General features: G+C 44.1%; 1 protein-coding gene across 1 annotated transcript in view; it reads left to right on the top strand.

Annotated features, from left to right (window-relative positions):
• LOC141156776 (calcium-activated chloride channel regulator 1-like) overlaps positions 1 to 24,396 on the top strand; it is a 115,826-nt gene that overhangs the window by 28,424 nt on the left and 63,006 nt on the right. The window contains exons 5-11 of the mRNA XM_073643154.1: positions 6,470 to 6,647; positions 8,535 to 8,759; positions 11,732 to 11,959; positions 12,046 to 12,220; positions 19,027 to 19,133; positions 22,951 to 23,172; positions 23,875 to 24,145. Coding sequence (XP_073499255.1) covers positions 6,470 to 6,647; positions 8,535 to 8,759; positions 11,732 to 11,959; positions 12,046 to 12,220; positions 19,027 to 19,133; positions 22,951 to 23,172; positions 23,875 to 24,145 — 1,406 coding nt within the window. The remainder of the gene's footprint in view (positions 1 to 6,469; positions 6,648 to 8,534; positions 8,760 to 11,731; positions 11,960 to 12,045; positions 12,221 to 19,026; positions 19,134 to 22,950; positions 23,173 to 23,874; positions 24,146 to 24,396) is intronic.

Genomic DNA, 24,396 nt, shown 5'->3' on the forward strand with positions numbered 1-24,396 from the left:
TTCTAGGTGATGTTACATTTGCACATAAGACCCCTTGTTCGAAAGGAGACAGAATACCCTCCTAGAGCTGTTGCTTAGATGTGAACTGCCTCCCGCCATCATAGACACTCCTTTTAATGATGCTCCAGAGGTTCTCAATGGGGTTGAGGTCAGGGGAGCATGGGTGCCACACCATAAGTTTGTTCCCTTTTATGCCCATAGCAGCCAGAGATGCAGATGTGTTATGTGCAGCATGAGACGGGGCATTCATATAGTTAATTTGGGAAAATCTGAGAAAATATTATTTGCATATTAATTTGGAACACAGTGTAGTAATCATGCTTCCTTGTGCCCACATATAGTAATATTATTCCCTTGTGCCAACTTATAGTAATAATGCCGCCCTGTTCCTCCTTATATTAATAATTAGCCTCCTGTGCCTCCGCATACTAATAACCCCCCTTATCTCCATATGTAATAATGCCCCGTGTTACCTCACAGTAATAATGTCCCCCAGTGTCTTCTTACAGTTATACAGCCGTCAAAAATAATATAGCCCTACTGTGCCTCCTTAAAGTAATATCCTCCTCCTGTGCCTCCATAGAGTAATCATGCTTCCTTGTGCCTACATATAGTGATAATGTTCCTTGTGCCTCCATATGGTAACAATGCCCCTCTGTGCCTCCTTATGGTAAAATTGTCCCAAGTGCATTCTAATAGTTATACAACCCCGCTATAGTAATAATGCCCCCTTTGTGCTCCTTGTAGTATTAATGCCCCCAGTGCCTCCATATAGTAATAATGCTGTCCTGTGCCTCTTTATAGTAATATTTCCCCCACTATGCCAAACAAAAAATAAAATAAATGAGTGATGCCATGGTGCCACCTGACGTCTCGTGTGTTGCCCCAGACTTTGCCAAGTTGCAGGTGTAAAGAAACGGCACCAGGGGGGACCCGCAGAATCCCGTTGAAGCAGCTTCTTCCGGTGGATCCACACCCTGCCACCCACCTGATGTCACACTACGCCAGATGGAGCACGTGATATGGATCTACCCTTTGCACCAACATGATGTTCCGCACCCCCCTTAAGGACGCGTAAGGTCAGATTGATACACTTCTACACCCTCACCTCCTGTCCACATGGGTACAGAGAGGCACCAGGGAGTAGGACAAGGTGGTCCACTCTGACGCTGACGTGGTCCGACACTCTCCCACACTCCTGACAGGCTGAGAGGCTCTTTCACTACTCCAGTAAAGCAGAGCCTTGTCGGCCTGGATAGAGCTGCCACCAGTTTCTATTTGATATAACAGACTTATATCGGGCTAGAAACCAGCCCGGTAGTGCATTCGTTGGACCGAACAACAGACATAGGGTTCGTGGATCAAGATACAAGAACAGCCCAAGATTAAATTATATATTTAATCACCATAACTGCTCACTAAACAATCTACTATATACACAAGGTTATAGATATACAGTGGTCAGAGTTACAAATACAAAAGCATGGTACATCAAGCATAACAGATCTTAAAGTCAGTTACCAGTAGAAGGAAAGCATGGCTGGGGGGATGGATGGCCACATGGGGAAGGTATGTTGGCCCTGCTTGGTTGCTGGACTTATCCCACACTTCTTGATGTCATGAGCTTCAGAGATTTTGAAACTCTCTGGGAACTCCCACCCCTATCCCCCCCGCCTCAACCCCAAGTCTCCACCCCTGTTCCTTCCTAGCTAAGAGACTCCAAGAACTAAAGTGGCCCATACCTCCTTATTGTAAGGTCCCAGGGAACCGGTTCTGGTGTCAACAGACCCGGCTGGGCCCCTGCTACATGTGGAAACCAAAACACTGGTTTTAGGAGGTTCCAAAAGCTTGGGACGTGTATCTCCTCATCCCTACATGCTAGATTGGGCTAGGATGCAGTCTGGCATTCGCTATCTCCCCCTGAGCTAGAAAGTCCATTTTGTGAAGAGCTGGGACATATAGTTCTCCCACAGCTCGGTATTGAAATATAGTACTTTAACAAAACTGCACATGTTAGTGAACAAAGGAAAGGATCACGGCAGGGAGCCTGCCTGTCTGCTCAGCTCACAGCTACAGAGGGACACTCGCACTTAAGCCCCCCTCCCTTCTCTCTTACATCTAGGAGTCGGGTTACGCTGTGCCTGGAAACCTGACAACCAGGGCACATGTGATTATGTGGCGCCCCTGAGGGTTCAGTTGCCACAGAGATACTGCACCTCACCCAGAGGTGTGGTGTCTCCCTTCTCTCAGGTAAGATGGGAGTGCCACATGGAACCCCAAAACACCCGCATCCAACATCATACTGCTCTAGGCCAGCCGGAGGGGCAAGACGCAATGTAGTTTTCTGCTGAGCCCTGGCCTTGGCTGGAGTGGGGGGAACACAAAGATAGGGGGAACCAATAGTGGGTGTGGGTGGAGGAAGCAGATACAGTAAGCACTTATACAGTAGATATAAAAGAGAAGCCATTAGAGTGAGGTCGGTCAGTCCAGTGAGTAGTGGAGAACAGTTCGGGAGCAGAGGCTCATCAGGAGCTCTGCTCCACAAGTTAGGGCCCAGGATAGAGGCCCTGGAGGGGAGCAGGGAGTAGGCTCAGGCTCCGTTCTAAGGAAAGGATCCCAGGGGGAACGGCGCGTGCAGGATGGCACCCGTACGCCCCGCTCCTGCCAGGTGTCAGGAGGGATCGGTTGCTTCATTTTAATCTCCAGGGGGTCAGGTTGGTCACGGATCCGACGTACAGGAAGGACTTCAGCATACCTGAGCGGGATTGAGAGTGGGCAGCGTAGGGCAGAGGGGAGAAGGACCAAGTGTGAAAACGGTCAAAGTAGGAACACGAGAAAGTGGGGTTCCGCCAGGCATTCCTAAGCTGCTTGAAGAAGGATTGAAACCCTGTCTGGTGGACGCGGCGCAATGAGGGAGGCCTTCACCTGTAATGTGCACTTGTGAATTGCCTAAGAACTGTAAGTAAAATCTTGGACGACTGCATCGAACGGCCTCTGACTGTTTCTTCACTGGCGCCATTCTTCCTCCCCCACACTACAACGCCCAGCGCACCATTCATCTATTTTACTCTGCCCTGAAGCCCGCTCCATCTGTAGGGAGCCGTACCATCTTTAGCTGCCCTGATATCTGCCTCAGAGAACTGTTGCAGCGCTGGTGATCCTCACCAGACACCACAGGTGGCGTCACGAACTCTCTGAACTTTTTACTAATTACTGATACCCCTTTGTGCACTGACCGCCCTGGGCCAGCCACCGTGATAACTCCCCAAAGAGTACCCCACGGCCCTGGGGGCGAGTCAATTATGCTAGAAAATTCTTCACAGCAGAGTAGAAGCTACCTGAGGCCTGAATGAGAAAGGGACAAAGAACAGAGCCGATGGCTGCCTACACTGCAACAGTAAATAACATTATCTGCGTCTTAAGAACCAGGATAGTGTTAAAAGGCCAATATAACCCACTACCAGACTGGCCCATCTGGCATTTGCCAGCCAAGCCTTGCTGCAACTGTCATCTATATCAAGAGTCATAAGTCCCTGTTAGATATACTTATTACTATTTGAAGAGTTACTTTATAATATCCAGTGACAGCTTTTCTGTGTGTTTAGCTGGGAGACAGTAGGGTGCTACACTTATGTCTCGTGCTAGATAAATATACACAGCATATTGTAAATTCTGAGCAAACATCTTCCACTTTTTACAGAACATCAGATTTCTTCACTGTTTCTTTGTTTATGATATTCAGGGTTAAAATCTAACATTCATTGAAGTCTGAAGCAGGTAGCAGAGACGTGCACTGGGCATGTGTGGTCAAACCGAGTCCTTGGTCACCATCTGACATAGTTGTATACCTTATTTGTTCTGCTATATGCTACTTTTGTGTGACACATCAGTAAGTGTAATCAGCAGTTATCGCCCTGTACCTTCTATATTCTTGATGTACAACCATTTATATGTTGCACTTAGGCCGGGGTCCCACTAGCATATGGCATCCGATGTCATATGCTAATGACATTCGGCTCCTCCTTTGCTGCGAGCGGAGCAGAATGTCAGTGCTCTGTGCTCTGATCCTCTCGCACACAGAGGATCGCAGCACAGCTGCGGAGGGGATGGAGAAATCAATTTCTCCATCTCCTATGTTGCTGGCATCGGCAGGAATCGCACTGCACTCGGGTAATATCCGAGTGCAGTGCGATGTTTCAAAATAGTGTTGATTGATCCAGTTACTGAAGAGGGGCCTGTTACTTACCTTTTGAACATTGTTGGTTGATTCTATAAGTTGTAATTATGAGATGGTTGTAGCCTTTTGATTTGTTTGTCGATTGATTAAACCTTCTTGACAAAGAAAAAGATTAAAGGGTTTGTGGCAAGTTATGAAGTTATCTATATTGATGTTGTGCTGTGCTCGGCTACCTCTGGGAACTCCAATGAGAAAGAATGAAGAGGAGTTGTTCACAGTCAACTTCCACTTCATTCAGACGGACGTTCCCGAGCCCCATTCTCAGGATCACTGGGGATAACAGCGTTTACACCCCATGGATCAATAAGATATCCGCTATTCTATTCATAGGGTATAATATTTTAATTTGGTACAAACCATTTAATCATATACCACTTTAAGGGAGTCTGAAAGTTGTTTTTTTTCCACCATTAACAGTCCCAGAAGTCTAAAAATACTTTTGCCTTCAAGAAAGGTCTAAGAGATCTAAGAGATGAGAAATCAAATCAAAGACAAATAAGAATAGCACATTCGTAGTGGGTGGTCCCAAGCCTATCATGTGCTCAAGCTCTCCTCTGTAAACCCTGTCCTGTGTAACCCCCATGGTCTTGATTGACTGCTCTTGTGTTCTGCTTTGTCATTCTCTTTGCATAACACATGCATAAAATGTAACTAATCAACAGAGTGGTTTGGGGCTCGGAGAGGAAAGACTGGGCACTTACTGATCCCAGGACCACCTGCTGGGCTATTGTTAGGATGCAGTAAAGTGTTGCAGGACTATGGGATAAAACATATAAGTAGTAAGGGAATATATTAAAAGTGTATATATCATCTATATACATGTGTATATGAATATTGGATACCTGGACAGAGGAAAACGTTCCATTGGTGCAACCTGTGCATAATGCCACAGGGGCCCAAGAGGTAAGGGGGCCACTACGATCTCCAAAACAGGTGGAATTGTGCATTATGAAGAGCTATTGGACTGAAAAGGAGCCTTATACTGTTTTTGAAAAGGGGCCTCTTATGTCTGTGTCCGGCCATCTACCTGGGATAGGCTTGTACTGTACCTGGGGTGTACACTCCACTGGGGAGGTAATGGGCAATAGGGTAGTGTTATTTGGGTTGTTAGTGAGGATCCAAATGATAGAAGTAATACATAGATTACTAAAAATAGAAGCCTTCACAAGATACAAACCCAATCCCCAAAACCTTAAAGGGGTTGTCCACTACTTTATATTCCCCCACCCATGTATCCCCCCGGGGCCCCTAAGATTTCTTGTAAATACCTTCTGTTGTAGATAATGCCTGTGAGCGGTGCTATCACTGGCCGCTCACAGGCATCACGTGACCCCCGGCTGAAGCCGGCTCTGACATCCGCTGATGTCACGACAAGCGCTGGTAGCAGCCGGGGGTCACAATCGTCCTGGTTCCACGGTGCATGCCAGGCTGTGGATGGGGTTACCCCCCCCCCCCCCGCATCACACCCGGCATCCACGGCGCACTCTGCCTCTCCCCATTCATAGGGAAAGCGATGGATGCTGGGTGTGATGCGGGGGGTAACCCCGCCCACAACCCATCAGCCACCGCGGGGACCCCAGCGCTGAGTCATGCCTCACTTGTCGTGACATCAGCGCGGGGTGGCGTGATGCCTGTGACCGGCCAGTGAAAGCGCCACTCACAGGCATTATCAGCAACAGAAGGTATTTACAATAAGTCTTAAGGGCCCCGTGGGGATACATTGGGGGGGGGGATAAAGTAGTGGACAACTTCTTTAATTCACTGCAGTGCAGCCATTTTTTTCTCATAGTCCTAATAAACTTACCGTTGTAATAACCTGACTAGTATAGGTTGCAGCAGCAGATATCTCTACACAGCAACTTCTTTGTGTTGACATCTCACCACAACATCAGAAAGGTGATTAAGCCATCCTCAAGGGGTCTCGTAGTGGACATACCAGTTTTTCCTCTCATCTCCACAAAACATACATTTCCTTGTCATACTGTGTTACCATATGAGTGCTTTCCACTTTACTTCTAGTACTCTTTTTCCTACTAGGCAATTGTGACCTAGTTTGCCGATGGAGTTGAAGGCCACAAAAGTATGGTTCCAATTCTGTTTCAGTCCTCTTGCTAGTGCTGGTGTCCTCTAACTGTTATTGGTATATTAGGCCGAAAGATTCCCTATAAATAATACTTCCTGGTTTCTGGATGTTTTCATGGTTTTAATTATATCTCTAACCTTCTTAACTAGATGCTCCGCCAATCTTAAAGGCAATAACATAATGCAGGAATGTGATGAGGATGTTTGTTCTGTAAGAAACTGCAAAGTTGTTGATGAGACTGGTCTTTATGAACAGGGTTGTCTCTTTTTGCCTGAGAAAGTCCAGAACGTGCAGCAATCCATCATGTATTCTGCTGCAATTCCATCTGTAAGTATTAATCATCTTAAATACCAAAACGCTACAAATGGTTACAATAGGTTTTCATTGGATGCACCACATCCTTGACATGAAATCTTTGTGGTGGTATTGCACAATTGCACCTTTGCTTGTTCATTGAACTTCAGATGAACACAAAGTGGTATACAAACCAGAACCCATGCATATTGATAAACTGTGCACATAGAAAAATATATCAATTCATATGGACACTTTCACGGAAAGGAAAAATAATATATAAAAATATTTTATTGCATAAAAAAAAGTGTTTCAGAACCAGACATGAGGATAGAACTAGAGTGTTTCCGAAGTGCATTGTTTTATGAAATTAAATATTTTTAATATTTTTTTTATCCTTTTGGTGGTGGCACCAATACGTATCCTGTATTTTCCCATGTGCACAGTTTCTTATTGGTTTAAGAAGTTTGAAAGTTAATTGTTACATGCTCGTCATTAGGTTCAGATAGGGCGAGACGGATTTCATGAATTCTTTGGAATCCTGGGGGAACCATTAGTCAGGGCGACCATAGGCTGCAGCTTCTCTCAGGCACACAATAGATTCAATTGCTGATCAGACACATCTGACAAGAGTCTTTTCAACAGTTTAACAGTGGAATTTAATCTTCACCACAGCACAGTCTATTAAAGCAGGTACAGTAACGTCAGTCTCTTCAGTAGCATAATTCATCACAGATTAGATCTATTTGCAGCACACTACTATGCATGCACAACCACAGGTTTTTCCTTCACAAGGACACAATAGTACACAGCATTCTTTATCCAGCATGGAGATGGAGGGGGGGGGGTTTGCTGAGGGAGATGATCCCTGTGACACGATTCCTTCCAGTCCTTATGTTTCTGCCCAATAATCCTCTGCACTGTTAGTTCAGGGAGTTTATCTGACCTGCGTTTAGCTTCCCTCCTGACCTGAATTCTGTTCCCTTGCCTTCTGTGAGATACAGATCACACACCACCTTTCTCTTCAGCTCCAGCCAGACTAATCAACAAGTTCCCCACAATTCCCCTGGGGCTCTGCAAAACACTACCTGTCTCCTGTGACTGTGTTAACCCCTCTAGTTTCTGGATGCTTTTGAAGCACCATACATCATGTCTCTTGTGATTGTGTTGACTCTTATAGTTGCTGGATGCTTTTGAAGCAACAGCACTGCTCCTGCATGTCACATAATTATCATCAGCTGGAGTAGTAGCAGCCATGGTTCACTTTTCTTGTGTTTCTATCCAGTTTGGTGCCTGCAATTGTACAGCTTCAGCCAGTGAGTGCATATCGTCCTTTACCCATTTCATCACTTCCTAGAGTTTTACACTATGAAGCGCTTCTCCTTTGTACTTTTGTCATTGAAGTCATAAGTAGGGTGTAATGTACTGTTAAAGCATACTGGTATATTGTGATTTATATGCCTATGTGACTCAGTTTCTGAGATGGATCATGCCTATAGGGTTTTCCACTCTTTCAATATTGATTACCTATTTTTTACAATCAGCTGCAGCCAGAGCTGGTAACAGCTGATTGGTGGAGGTGCCACCTACAAACCTAATAATAATGACATATCATAAGAAAAGGTTATCTATATTTTAGACCAGAAGTCCCTTTAAACATGTTCTTCCATAACTACAACCTCTGTGTGCTTCAACATGTACAAAGAAGTCCCACGTTCAGCATGTCCCCTACCAGCTATAATGGGCTATATACTCTAAATTTGCACATGCACCAGATAAGTTCATGTACATGTATTTCACTTTATTTTACTTGTATTATACTAGTTCTTTATAGGATTTCTTCATCTTTAGCACCAACAGTGAGAGTAAATATGCTGGTTATTTATTGACTGCCCATGTTATTTTTTTTTCTATTTTTAGATAACATCGTTCTGTAATGACAGCAATCATATCATTGAAGCTCCAAGTCCACAAAACCGAATGTGTAATTGTCACAGCACGTGGGACATCATCATGAGCTCCAAAGATATCATTTCCACTCCACCAAGATCTGATACTGATCTACCTGTTCCTACGTTCACGCTAATGCAATCTAGGAGACGGGTCATCACATTAGCATTTGATGTTTCTGCAAGCATGGGTCCTGTACGTAGATCAACAAAAAATAGTATAAAACTTTATCAGTAAATGAATATTATTAATTTATTATGTCCGAATATGTCAACAACGCAAGTAAGTTTTTCACTGGTGACACAGATGGAGACCCCACATGTGGGCCAACCACAAAGTCCCCATATAGTGCCAGCCTCAGTCCTGTCCTGAATGCAAGCCACATAGTCGCTATATACTGTAGTGTCAGCCTCCAAATAGCATCCAGAACAGAACCCCCCCATTGGGAACCAGGTACAGATAAACCTTGTATTCTTATATAAAAGAAATTCCATTGCTGATGCCTCAGTCCCCAATAAAAGTCACAATGAATTTATATAGCCTTAGTCAAAAAACTCTGATACTTGGCCACAGACCAGGTCCAGAACCCATTTTATTAGCCTGAGTTCCCATTCATGAGCCACACAGCTCCCAAAAACCACAGTAGGAAAAAAAAAGTTATTTGAGAAGAAAATTAAAATATCACATAACTTCACCACCGGAGATATTTTTATTGTCTTTTGCTTCCTCTACGCAATTAGTTGAGACCATAACTATCCGACAGATAAATAGGAAAGGGTTCTTTACAGTTAGAGCAGTCAGACTGGGGAATGCCCGACCACAAGAGATAGTAATGGCAGACACCATAACAGATTTTATACAAAGACTGGATTATTTCCTCAGTACACATAACATTGTGGGTTATAGATAATTTAGTGATAAAATGTATAATTGGTCGAGAAAGGTTGAACTTGATGGACCTAGGTCTTTTTTCAACCTATGTAACTACAGTTATTTGAAAAAGTTTGGGCACCCCTATTAATCTTAAGCTTAATGTTTTATAAAAAATTGGTGTTTCTGCAACAGCTATTTCAGTTTGATATATGTAATAACTGTTGGACACAGTAATGTTTCTGCCTTGAAATGAGGTTTATTGTACTAACAGAAAATGTGCAATCTGCATTCAAACAAAATTTGACAGGTGCATAAGTATGGGCACCTCACCAGAAAAGTGACATTAATATTTAGTAGATCCTCCTTTTGCAAAAATAACAGCCTCTAGTCGCTTCCTGTAGCTCTTAATGATTTCCTGGATCCTGGATGAAGGTATTTTTGACCATTCCTCTTTACAAAACAATTCCAGTTCAGTTAAGTTTGATGGTCGCCGAGCATGGACAGCCCTCTTCAAATTATCCCACAGATGTTCAATGATATTCAGGTCTGGGGACTGGGATGGCCATTCCAGAACATTGTAATTGTTCCTCTGCATGAATGCCTGAGTAGATTTGGAGCGGTGTTTTGAATCATTGTCTTGCTGAAAGATCCATCCCCTACATAACTTCAACTTTGTCACTGATTCTTGAACATTATTGTCAAGAATCTGCTGATACTGAGTGGAATTCATGCGTCCCTCAACTTTAACAAGATTCCCGGTGCCGGCATTGGCCACACAGCCCCAAAGCATGATGGAACCTCCACCAAATTTTACTGTGGGTAGCAAGTGTTTTTCTTGGAATGCTGTGTTTTTTTGCCACCATGCATAACGCCTTTTTGTATGACCAAACAACTCAATCTTGGTTTCATCAGTCCACAGGACCTTCTTCCAAAAAGAAATTGGCTTCTCCAAATGTGCTTTTGCATACCTCAGCCGACTCTGTTTGTGGCGTGCTTGCAGAAACGGCTTCTTTCGCATCACTCTCCCATACAGCTTCTCCTTGTGCAAAGTGCGTTGTATAGTTGACCGATGCACAGTTACACCATCTGCAGCAAGTTGATGCTGCAGCTCTCTGGAGGTGGTCTGAGGATTGTCCTTGACTGATCTCACCATTCTTCTTCTCTGCCTTTCTGATGTTTTTCTTGGCCTGCCACTTCTGGCCTTAACAAGAAATGTCCCTGTGTTCTTCCATTTCCTTACTATGTTCCTCACAGTGGAAACTGAAAGGTTAAATCTCTGAGACAGCTTTTTGTATCCTTCCCCTGAACAACTATGTTGAATAATCTTTGTTTTCAGATCATTTGACAGTTGTTTTGAGGAGCCCATGATGCCACTCTTCAGAGGAGATTCAAACAGGAGAACAACTTGCAAGTGGCCACTTTAAGTAGCTTTTCTCATGATTGCATACACCTGGCTATGAAGTTCAAAGCTCAATGAGGTTACAAAACCAAAAAAAGTGCTTTAGTAAGTCAGTAAAAAGTAGGTAGGAGTATTTAAAACAAGAAAATCATAAGGGTGCCCATACTTATGCACCTGTCAAATTTTGTTTGAATGCAGATTGCACATTTTCTGTTAGTACAATAAACCTCATTTCAAAGCAGAAACATTACTGTGTCCAACAGTTATTACATATATCAAACTGAAATAGCTGTTGCAAAAACACCAATTTTTATAAAACATTAAGCTTAAGATTAATAGGGGTGCCCAAACTTTTTCATATAACTGTATGTACCATTGTGGGCAGCATGGTGGCTCAGTGGTTAGACTGTTGCTTTGCACCACTGGGGTCCTGAGTTCAAATCCCACCAAGGACAACATCAGCAAGGAGTTTGCATGTTCTCCCTGAGTTTGCGTGGGTTTCCTCCCACACTCCAAAGACATAATGATAGGGAATCTAGACTGTGAGCCCCAATGGGGACAGTGCCCATAATGTCTGTAAAGCGCTGCAGCATTAATGGTGCTATATAAATGAGTAAAATAAATAAATAATAATAATTGTGTCCCAGATTAATAGGACTGTGTCAAACATAAAACTAACTTGCTAATAATACCTGGGACACAAATTATAATTACACCATACTGTCTCCCATCATCTATACATTTTCTAGGTATAACATGAATATTTCTGAATTTAGGCACCTGAAACAGATGACAAATGGTGTAATTCCAAATGTCATATATAATAATACCTTACCTTGCTCATAAGTACGAACCTGGTATGTACTAACAAGTATCACCTTTCTTTTCTTTCCAGTCAGGTCGCCTTATCCGATTGCTTCAAGGAGCTAATTTTTTCCTTACTCAGATTGTTGAGACCGGGACTTATGTCGGGATTGTTGAGATCTATACCTATGCCTACACTATTTCTGAACTCAGTCTAATAAATAATGAAAAGGATCGTGCAACATTAATATCATTTCTCCCCTCTACAGTTGTAAATTCGGGTGCCGACATCTGTAAAGGAATTCTTGAGTCACTTAAGGTATATTCTTTTACTAAGTCCAAGTTGATATTAAACTTTAGCAATATCGTTTATGCCCGTCATTGATTTTTTTATTCTCGTTTTAGGTAAATAAAAAGTTGTATGGATCAACTATTGGAACTGAAATATTGCTAGCCTCAGATGGAGACTTCGATCTTGAAACGTGCAGTGGAGACATATTAGCTAGTGGTGCAGTTATCCATATAATAACACTTGGCTCTGAGACATCAAAAAAACTTGAAGACATTGCACATATGACTGGTAGGTATAGATCATTGACATTCACTATCTGGGTTGGGACTATAAACAGCTGGAAACAATAACTCCAGTCCAAATGCTCATCCATGAGCAAAAGCTCACTTGAAAAATTGACCTACACCTTCTCCCATAATCAGGTGATTATTCAGGTGGCCATATACATTAACATATCAACCAAAAACGGTTAACAATGTATAGTATATGAGGCACTTCAAACTCTCCCTGCTAGCAGATGTCATTTGGCTATTAGATTTGAATGTCTTTTTCTGGGAAGTTAAGCAACCTATAGAAGAGTGTATGCTCGGCAACATATGCATGTGTATGGGGGGGGTGCTCAAGAGACTCAACTTTTGGATTTCTGGAATATCCATAAAATATCTCATTAATGTTTGATGGATGTTGGACTTATCTCTCCCGACCACAACCCACCTGGTTAAGAACCAATTTTAAAGTGGCTGAACTCAAAGGCTTGTAAACCCTACAAGAGTTTCCATATTTCTGTATAAATGTGACCTAAAAATACATGACATTAGGACCAAATCAAAATTGTCAAAATATTAGAATTTGTAATTTTTTAAATGAGGAAAATGATCCAAAAATCACATGTCTGTATATGTTTGTGAACCTTTGTTTTTAGTATCTGGAGTATGTTTCCATTGCTGATTAGTAGTGTTGAGCATTCCGATACTGAAATATCGGGTATCGGCCGATATTCGCGGTATCGGAATTCTGATACTTTTACAATATCGAATACCGGAATCGGAAGTTCCCATAATGCCTGCGCTCTGCAGTGTCTCTGAAGGATGACAAGCTGGGTGGCAGCGCTCAGCTGAGATCCAGCCTGTCATCAGAATGCCATCCCAGCGTGAGAGAATTCTCCTGATTGTTTAAAAGCCGGCACGCGGTAAAAAGCCGCCGGCTTTTAAACAATCACACAGCCCCATACTGCTTCCCCGCAGCCTCCCACCACGATCCTCCGCTCCCCTCGCCACCTCCCATCCCGATTGTAAGTTAGGACCGGGCGGGGAGCGCAGCACCAAGGAGCGGGGAGCGAAGGACCCGGGCGGGGAAGCCGGTAGTGAAAAGACTTCACCGCCGGCTTTCCCGTTCTGTGCTGCGCTTTCCCGCCGGTTATTTCAAATGAACAGCTGAGGTATCAGGTGATGCCGATCAGCTGTTCATTTGAAGTCGCTGCGGTGCCCTCGGAGGGTTCATGTGAGTTCATGCTTGACTGCATTGCATGAACTCACATGAACTTTCCCACGGCCGCACAGGTCAGCCTCCCCTCCCAGACCATCAGCCCGTCATGATTGGTATGTGCGGGTGTCTGTGCGATGTCTGCGAGTGTGTGCGGTGTCTGTGCGATGTCTGCGGGTGTGTGGGGTGTCTGTGCGGTGTCTGGGAGTGTGTGCGGTGTCTGTGCGATGTCTACGGGTGTGTGCGTGCAGGCAGACATAGGCCGATGTGACACTACTACTCCCATCGGCCTATGTCTGTCCCCCGTCCACTCGTGCCAGCAGGATCAGCTCGATGGGAGCAGTAGTTCCCATCAGCCTGATCCTGCTATTTAAATTGCCCTACTGTGTCCCCAATAAATTTTAAATACATGTCATTGGTGGCCAGTGGTTACCTACAATAAATTAGTTCATACATTACCTGTCCTCGCCGATCGCCACCTAAAATAAAGTAAAAAATAAAAAACTACACCTATACTCACCTAGACACCTAATTCCCCGAAGCCATTGATCTCCTGTAATAAAATATAAAATAATAAACCACAACCTTATCCTTACCCCTCCGTAGTAGTCCACGAGTGTCCCACGAAGATCTCCAGTTCAGAGCAGCCACATAGAATGTGACCGCTCTGAACCGCTGCCGCCGCTAGAATGACGTGGCCGTAAAGCAGCCCCGTCATTGTATAAGCGGGTTCGCCGGAGTTCAGGCAGCGCTGCTCCGGTTAGCTGCTTTACGGCCCTGCTGTATCGTGAGAAATTCCCACGGTACAGCACTGCCGTAAAGGAGGTCTCCGGAGCTGCGCTGCCTGAATGCACTCCGGTGACCTCAGTCAGTGGCTCCCGCTGCCGGGAGCGGACGTGTTCCCGGCAGCGTGAGCTTATAGCAGCCATGCACAGCTGTCACCATCTCCAGATGTGACAGCTGTGCATGGGAGATCAGCGCAGGAACGTGGACAGGTAACTATTTTTTTTTTAGTAAACTAAGAATTAAATAAAATGGTGTGTTTTATTTCAAATAAATTATTTTTTTCTGGGTGTAGTGTGTTTTTTTTCTTTTTAACACTTTGTAGGTTAGTAATGGGGGTGTCTTATAGATGCCCATCATTACTAACCTGGGCTTCATGGCAGCTGGCGCTGACATGAACCCCAGCCCTATTACCCCCTGACACCGCACCAGGGCAGCGTGGAAGAGCGAGGCTAAGTGCCAGAGTTGGCGCATCCTATGGATGCGCCATTTCTGGGGCGGCTGACGGCTGGTGTTTCTAGCCTGGGAGGGGGCCAATATTCATGGCACCCTTCCTGGGCTATTAATATCAGCCCCCAGCTGTCTGCCTAGCCTTTGCTAGCTATTAAAATAGGGGGGACCCCACGTCATTTTTTTGGGGGGTTCCCCCATTTTAATAGCTAGTAAAGGCTAGGTATTCAGCTGGGAGCTGATATTAGTAGTCTGGGAAGCTCCGTGGGTATTACCCCCTTCCCAGGCTTCAAACATCTGCCCCAGCCATCTGCTTAACCTCCGCTAGAGACTAAAATTATGTGGGATCCCACGCCAATTTTTTTTTTTAAATAAATCCTTTATTTTAACACTAAATGACATTTGATGAGTTAATAAAGATGCAGTCCCTAAATTATTATTTATTTTTTAATTAATTTTTCCCAAAAATGTTGACGTGGGCTTTGCCATATTTTTGTATGCCAGCCAGGTACAGCATCCAGCTTCTATGAACGCGCCATTTTCCGGGGTGGCTGCGGACTGCAATTTGCAGCGGGGGGGGGGGGGCAGAAAGCTTGGGTCTCCCTGCGCTGCAGATTCCATCCCCCAGCTGCCTAGTTGTATCTGGCTGGACACAAAAATAGGGAGAAGCCCCACGTTTTTTTTTTTTTCATTATTTCATGAAATTCATGAAATAATAAAGAAAAAAAGGGCTTCCCTATATTGTTGTGTCCGGCCAGGCACAAATAGGCAGCTGGTGGTTGGGGGCAGCCCGTTCCTGCCTGCTGTACCTGGCTGGACACAAATATAGTGCGAAGCCCCACGTCAATTTTTTTTAAATTATTTCAGGAAATTCATGAAATAATTAAAAAAAAATACGTGGAGTTTCGCCCTATTTTTGTGTCCAGCCAGGTACAACTAGGCAGCTGGGGGCTGGAATCTGCAGCGCAGGGAGGCCCAAGCTTTCTGGGCCCCACCCGCTGCAAATTGCAGTCCGCAGCCGCCCCGGAAAATGGCGCGTTCATAGAAGCGCCATCTTCTGGCGCTGTACCCAACTCATCCAGGGACCTGGTGCGGTGGCTCACTGGGTAATAAAGGGGTTAAGGCCAGCTTGGCATTATCAGCTGGCCCTAAGCCCGAAATTCATGGGGTCACGCCAATATTAGACATGACCACCATGAATTTCTAGTAAAGTATTTAAAAAAAACACAACACCCAGAATAAAGTCCGTTAATTGAAATAAAGACACAATTCTTTATTGTTCTAAATTAAACTATACTTACCATCACGCCCATTCCAGCTGAAGCCAACGATCTCCTGCAATAAAAGAAAAATAATAAACCAACATCATCCTTACCTTCCCATGGATCCCACAACAGCTTCAGCTCTGCTACATCGAGATGACAGGTTGGACCGCAGCAGAACGCTGCCATCCAGCCTGTCATCCCGCGGACACTGAGAAGCGCAGGCATGCTTGCGCTCCTCAGTGTCTCTCTGTGACGGCATCCAGATGAGCCGAGTTCATGTCCAATGAACTCAGCTCACCTCATGCACGTCACTGACAGCGTGGGAAAATTCTCACGCAGAAGCGCTGACTGCAGGAGAATTTTCCCACGCTGTCAGTGACGTGCATGAGGTGAGGTCATGTCCAATGAACTCGGCTCACCTCATGCACGTCACTGACAGAGTGGGAAAATTCTCCTGCACTCAGCGCTTCAGCGTGAGAATTCTCCCACGCTGTCAGTGACGTGCATGAGGTGAGGTCATGTCCAATGAACTCGGCTCACCTCATGCATGTCACTGACAGCGTGGGAAAATTCTCCTGCACTCAGCGCTTCAGCGTGAGAATTCTCCCACGCTGTCAGTGACGTGCATGAGGTGAGCTGAGTTCATTGGACATGACCTCACCTCATGCACGTCACTGACAGCGTGGGAAAATTCTCACGCTGAAGCGCTGAGTGCAGGAGAATTATCCCACGCTGTCAGTGACGTGCATGAGGTGAGCTGAGTTCATTGTCGGCTCATCTGGATGCCGTCACAGAGAGACACTGAGGAGCGCAAGCATGCCTGCGCTTCTCAGTGTCTGCGGGATGACAGGCTGGATGGCAGCGTTCTGCTGCGGTCCAGCCTGTCATCTCGATGTAGCAGAGCTGGAGCCATCGTGGGAACCATGGAAAGGTAAGGATGATGTTGGTTTATTATTTTTCTTTTATTGCAGGAGATCGTTGGCTTCAGCTGGAATGGGCGTGGCGGTAAGTATGGTTTAATTTAGAACAATAAAGAATTGTGTGTTTATTTCAATTAAAGGACTTTATTCTGGGTGTTTGTGTTTTTTTTTTAACTTTGACTATGGGTTTAGTAATGGGGGTGTCTTATAGACACCTCTCCATTACCAACCTGGGCTTGATGTCAGCTGGCATTATAAGCTGACATCAACCCCAGCCCTATTACCCCACTGCAACCGCTACAGGGCAGTGGGAAGAGCGAGGCTAAGTGCCAGAATTGTCTCATCCTATGGATGCGCCATTTCTGGGGCAGCTGACGGCTGGTGTTTCTAGCCTGGGAGGGGGCCAATATTCATGGCTCCCTTCCTGGGCTATTAATATCAGCCCCCAGCTGTCTGCCTAGCCTTTGCTAGCTATTAAATTAGGGGGGACCCCACGTCATTTTTTGGGGGGGGTCCCCCATTTTAATAGCTAGTAAAGACTATGTATTCAGCTGGGGGCTGATATTAGTAGCCTGGGAAGCTCCGTGGGTATTACCCCCTTCCCAGGCTTCAAACATCTGCCCCAGCTGTCTGCTTAACCTCCGCTAGAGACTAAAATTAAGGGGAACCCCACGCCAATTTTTTTTTAAATAAATCCTTTATTTTAACACTAAATGACAAGTACAGTAATCAACACTGTCACTGTACTTCATATATATGTGACTGACATGTTTCTATCTATCTAATCTATGTATGATTCTCTATTCCTTCTATTCAAAATTGTCGGGTACAGATGCTGAAATGCCGGCTGGCTTTCTTAAAGAGACGGTGCACGAAAACACTATTATTTTTTTAAAGAAATCCTTTACACTAAATGACAAGTACAGTAACCAACACTGTCACAGTACTTCATATATATGTGACTGACATGTTTCTATCTATCTAATCTATGTGTGAAGCTCTATTCTGTCTGTTATAAATTGTCGGGTACCGCTGCTGAATTGCCGGCCGGCTTTTTTAAAGAGACGGTGCATGAAAACACTATTATTTTTTTAAATAAATCCTTTACACTAAATGACAAGTACAGTAAGCAACACTGTCACTGTACTTCATATATATGTGACTGACATGTTTCTATCTATCTAATCTATGTGTGAAGCTCTATTCTTTCTGTTGTAAATTGTCGGGTACCGGTGTATGCGCTGATGAATTGCCGGCTTTTCGCATACATTCTACATTATTCTTAGTTGTTTTACTTCATGTAGAATTAACCTACAAGGAAAGAAAGGGTTTATTTTCATTCCGATATTAGTGTCCCATTGACTTGCATTGGTTTCCGGTATCGGAATCGGCGATATCCGATACTTTTTGAGTATCGGTCCGATCCAATCCGATCCGATATTTCCTGATATCGGAAGGTATCGCTCAACACTACTCAACACTACTGATTAGTTCTACACAACAGCTTGGAAGAATTTTAGACCATTCCTACCTACAAAACAGTTTCAACTCTATTATGTTGGTGTTTTTTTTTCCATGGACTGCTCAGTTCAGGTCCTTCCACAACATTTCTATAGGATAAGGGTCAGGATTTTGACTTCATCATTCCAAATTTTTAACTTTATTCATATTTAACCATGCTTTTGTAGAACAAGTTGGGTTCTTTGAGTCATTGTCCTGCAACATGACCCACGTTCTCTTAATAGTCAGCTGAAGGAAAGCAATCCTGATATTTTCCTTTTAAATTTGCTGATGAGCAACAATGTACTTTTTGGAGAGTAATGGCTTTCCCCTTGCAATTCTTCTATGCATGCCATTGTTGTTTAGTATCTTCCTTATGGTGACTTACAAGTAATAATATTAGTTAATGTGAGCGAAGCCTTTAGTTGTTTAGCGGTCACCATTAGTTCATTTGTGACCTCGCAAACTATTATACTCCTTGCTCTTGGAGTGATATTTGTTGGTTGAGAGAAGTTAAAATGGTCTAGAAAGTCCTCCATTAGTACTCAATATGTCTGAAAGTGGATTGATTGAGTCCTAACTTTTTCTGGATGGTTTTGTAACATTTTCCAGCCTGATAAGAATCAACAACTCTTCTTCTGAAGAAAAATATTTAAAGACAAAAAAAATTAACAAGTATATTATTCTTTTGCAGGGGGACAAAAGCATTTTGCCAAGGATGCATCTAGTACAAATGACCTACTCTATGCCTTTAGTGCACTCTCCAATCAAAATGGTAATATAACTCAGCAGTCTATCCTGGTAAGATACAAGTTACTTGCTTCATATTAGTCCCAAAGACAATGAATAGAGTGGTGGTCAAGCATGCCCTCTACTGATCCATTCTGGATATTTTGTGGGGCCCCTTTAATATCCATCACAAAACATTTACAACCCTGTGATCGAATGGGCGCATTGGTTGTATTCATATGATTATCATCAGTGATGAATGCTCTATCAGCATTAAATAAATGTAAGTTTTTGTCCTAGTGGGATAAAAAAAAATGAATGAAATAATAGTTAAAAAATGCATGTTTATAGAAAGTATATCTCAAACTAATAATATGATTCTAAATAGTTAAACAAATTTACAAAAAAGCTACCTCCTGACAAATTTGTCAAAGAAAATTTCTAACTTTTTTTGCATTCTGGTAAGAAAAAAAAAAAATATATATATATATATATATATATATATATTTTTTTTTTTTTACTCTCTTATATTCTACAGTGCTTTACAGAAATTATCATCATATATATATATATATATATATATATATATATATATATATATATATATATATACGGCTATTTTATATGTACCGAAAATGTTATATATTTGAAGAAATAAATAAAATCTTTAGAGTAATGTCAGAGGAGAAATAAAAAAAAAGTTTTAGCTCATGGTTAGGGTAAGGTAACGTTTAGCGGTTTTCGCACTGCTAAGATAGTGTTTGAGGTGGCCGATCTGTCAGTCACAGCTGCTGTTAAATGGATTATAGGAAAATTAGCAATGCGATGCACAACTTCATGCCCATTAACAAGTAATTAATTTCTATTTATTACCCAAAAAATCAAGATTGATCTTGTTCGTACCTTGGCCTCACCCTCTATGTGTGAGCCTACCATGAGGCAAAAATGAAGAAAATAAAGTGACGCGCCCCCTGGGCCGTGGGGTACTCGGTAGCCTGGCCGGTCGGTGCTGGGGAATGTCACGGTGGCAGTGACCCAGTCCATGACCCAGGGCGGTCAATTAAAGGGAAAGTGAAAGGGGAATAAAGTTTTTAGAGATAATGTTCATAACTCCACCTGTGGTATGCGGCTATATGGAGCCGCCTCTGCGGTGCAGATCCACTGGAGCTGATGGTGACGCAGCAGAGTTGGTTCAGCTCTCCACAGGCAGAGCTAGGCTCCAGGGCAGTGTAGAGTATTTGAAGAGAAGGTGTTGTTGGCAGGGACAGTGTCGTGCAGGGCTGAGGGCACAGGTAATGAATAGACAACACATTAATGGCGGTTTCCTCTTACTTTACTTGCGGTTTGTCAGAGCAGACCGGGGCAAGGGTACTAGCTGGTAGTGAAAGTCCGGGCGGCCTGGAAGCAAGTTGGGGGATCTGACACGCCCCCTGGGCCATGGTGTACCCGATGCCGGGCTGGTAGATGCTGGGGGATGTCACAGTGGCGGTGACCCAGTCTGTGACCCAGGGCGGTCAATAATAAGGGGAATTATTTATAGGGGATTTATAGTGATTGTATAAAGTCAGTGACGCCACCTGTGGTATGCGGCCAGGTCCTCTGGAGCTGATGTTACTGCAGCAGGGATGGTGTGGCTCTCCACAGGAAGAGCTTAGCTCCAGGGCAGTGTAGATGGTATGGGTTATGCTGGGCGTTGTAGTGCAAGGTTTGATGGCTCAGCAATAACCACAGAGACAAGGAAGTGCAGTCCTCAGGGTTTTTACTCACGGTTATTAGGCCAAGTTACAGGCGTCAAAGTAACCTGCCTCGTCGTGCTGCGCTTACTCAGGGAGGGGTTCAGTCCACCCTTAGATATCTCCGGAGTGCTTAGCAGGACCCCCTTCTGTGTCCTCTCTCTGGCCGTCTCCCTGCACCTCATACCTAGTGTCCCAATCCGGTACCTGCGGGCCTTGTCGGGCGACGTCTGTTCCGTCCCCTGGGTCCTATATAGCTACCTTCTTGGTGAGACTGATATGGACTGATGGCTGCAGGACTTGAAATACTGCAGCCTCCGGTTTCTAGTTGAGTCATAAAGTTCTCTGCTAGTTGAGGGACCGGTCCCCTTTGGGTGGCCTGACCCCTCCACCTCCCGGTACATTCGGGCGTACGGATGGCTTCCAGCACTGGCCGTACCCCTGGGGTTCCTTTTTCCGTTCCTGGAGCCCTTCCTGCTCCCTCTCCTCTTTCTCCAGTCCTGGGCCTCTCCTCAGGCCCTCTGCCTGAGCAGAGCTCCTGCAGAGCCCTGCTCCACTCTTCTCACTGTAGATTGTTCTCTCTCTCTCTCCTCAGACTGAACTCTACTAAACAAGATGGCTTCTTTATTTATACCTTCCTCTCATGTGCTCCCCTAAGCTACTTCCTTTACCCACACCCACTACATAGTTCCTGCCCCCCAGCTAGGGACTCGGGACTGTGCTCTCCCTTAGGAGCAATCTCGCCCTACCCCCACTGCGGGTATGTGTTGGATGCAGGTGTTAGGGTCCCGAGCTGTACTCCTTCCTTACCTGAGAGTGAGATATCACACCTCTGGTTGAGATGCAGTACCTCTGTGGCGACCGAACCCTCAGGGGTGCCACAGATCCACCTCGCCAGGTGGAGTTGTAGGCCTTCCCTCTGTGCTATTCTCTTTGGCCCTGCTGCTTGTACCTATGCTGTGGCCCTCGTCCCTGAGTAAAACGTCTTTTTCCTCACCCGTATGGCAGGCATCTCGAGCCTTCTGCAAATGTCGCTCCCACGTGGCGGTGCTGGGCCCTATGGTGCTGCTGTGCAGCAGGGCGTCTGGTGGGGCCAGAGAGACCCTCAGTCTCCTGCCCTCTGGATCTTGCTGCTGGGCCTTCAGTGCCCCACAGCCACGGACTCCGGTGTCCGGTTCCTTTGCACTTCTCTCCTGAGGCGAGCTTTTCCACAGCTCCCTTCTTCAGGTCCTTCCTCGATGCTGTCCTATCTTCAACTCCTCTCCACTCACTCTTACTAACCCCGCCTCCAGATTCCAGTTGCTAAGGGGAGGATCTCCCCTTCCTGGTCTGGAGCCAGCAAAGTGTTGTAAACCTGATTAGGGGACCCCTCCTTGCTTCCAGGCATGGCATCGCCCCTTGTGAGGGAGGCAATGCCACTGTGGCAACCGGACTCCTGGGGTGCCACAAAAGCTTGTATCTTTAAGAAATTAATTATCTTGATACTGATTCTTAATTACACCACATTTTATTGGTTGTTTGGAGAGTAACAACCCCCCACCTGACCTCCTTGTGCATTACAGTTGGCTATAATTTTGCTTTCTTAGAGGGGATGTCCAGTGAAAACAAGTTGCTACCTATCCATAGGATAGGTAATAACTTGCTGATTAGTGGGTGTCCTAATGCTGGGATTCACACCAATCAGCCCCACAAGGAATTTGTATCCCTGACTGGGCATTTTTTTCCTCGTTACAAAATGTTGCGGCAGGTCAGACCTCCAGCTGCCGATCTATTCATGCACTATGGGGCTGCCGGAAAAAGTCAAGAACAGCACTTGGCCATCCCATAGGGAATGGATAAAGTGTACAGATCACACATGTGCACTTCTGCTCCATTCTAAAGGGGATAAACGTTCCCTGTTCTTACGAACAATACATGACTTTGTGGTCAGACTCTGGATAGGCAATAACTTTGTTTTCACCAGACAGCCCCTTTAATGAAGCAGCCTGGCCCAAGAATGGTATCAAGTAACTATCTAGTATCATACTCATGTACAGTTTAAATTTGAATTGTTTTCCTCCAGAATAAACCTGTTACTTTGTAACTTAATTCTATAAAATTGATTACATACCATGTTTTAATATGTCTCCTGCTTTACTTCTCTTGTTTTGTAACAGCTGGAAAGTAGGAGTTCAAATCTAGAGCCAGAAGGTTGTTTGAACGGCACCATTTTTATTGACAGCACAGTTGGCATGTCCACATTATTCCTAGTAACCTGGCAAGGCGGTGTACCCAGCATCCGTCTGAAGGATCCCAAGGGAACTATCTACAATGAGGCTCAATTCACCAATAATATAATTTCTAAATCATCTAAACTTCAAATTCCATTAAAAGCAGAGGTAATATATAGTAATAATTATCAGGATGGCATAATTTAAAGGGAATCTCTCAGCAGGTTTTTGCAATATAATCAGAGAGCAGCATAATGTAGGGCCAGAGACCCTGATTCCAGGGATGTATCACTTACTGGGCTTCTTGGTGCAGTTTTGATAAAATTCCTGTTTTCTATTCTGTAGATGTAGCAGTGCTATGAAAGCTGAGTTGTGTATAGCCCCGCCCACACCCCTGATTGGCAGCTTCCTGTGTACAATGTACATTGTCAGAAGGCTGCAAGTCAGTGGTGAGGGCGTGGTTACACAGATTAGCCTGACTGCCTTGCACAGGACACCTAGTCCTGCAGTGATAATTTTCAGCTGATAAAATACTGAGTCTTTGAAACTACAGCACACAGCCTAATAAATGACACATCCCTGGAATCAGACTCCCTGACTCTATATTAGGCTGCTCTCAGATTAAATAGCTAAACCCTGCCGGTAGATTCTCTTTAAGACTAAATAAAGAATCAGTTATTGCACAGTTGTATTGATTCACATTTAGTAAATGTAGTTTGGATACAATTAAAAAAAAATATTACATTAAAAACCGTTTACAAAATATTGGAGCTAAAAATGACAAAGCTTTAAATGTGGACATTCACTTTCTCAAACATTTTATGTTTTTTTTTATATGATAATATGCAATATCTATTTTCCTTTCTTTAGACTGGAGCCTGGAATTACACCCTTTGTAATAATCTTAATACTAATCAGGTATCAGGTATGACTGCGACATCCATGGCTGCAGCTGAAAACGTGCCTCCGATTACCGTAAAAGTCCATATGAACAAAGACACAAATGATTACCCCGATCCCATGATTATCTATGCATCAGTGCACCAGGATCTGCTGACAATAACTAACTTACGGATGACAGCAATTGTTGAAGCAGAAAGTGGAAATCCCATGGCCTTAGAACTTCTAGACAATGGAGCAGGTAACTTTATAACTTTAAAGAAGCGCTTTACATCTGGCTGAAAAAAATTACCTTCCAACAACATTCATGAATGTATAAAAATGTATAAATTTATAAAATTTACAAAAATAAATTCTGAAATGGGTTGTCTGGTGAAAACAAGTTATCACAGCATATCTACATGATAGGTGATCAAGATGACCTTGTTGATCAGTGGGGGTCCGACTGCTGGGACATCAGAATGGGAAACTTATCCTCATTAGAATGGGGTG

This window comes from Phyllobates terribilis, unplaced genomic scaffold, assembly GCF_046119375.1.
Source record: "Phyllobates terribilis strain yellow unplaced genomic scaffold, ASM4611937v1 Scaffold_8__6_contigs__length_399053987, whole genome shotgun sequence".
In the NCBI taxonomy this organism is placed as follows: domain Eukaryota; kingdom Metazoa; phylum Chordata; class Amphibia; order Anura; family Dendrobatidae; genus Phyllobates; species Phyllobates terribilis.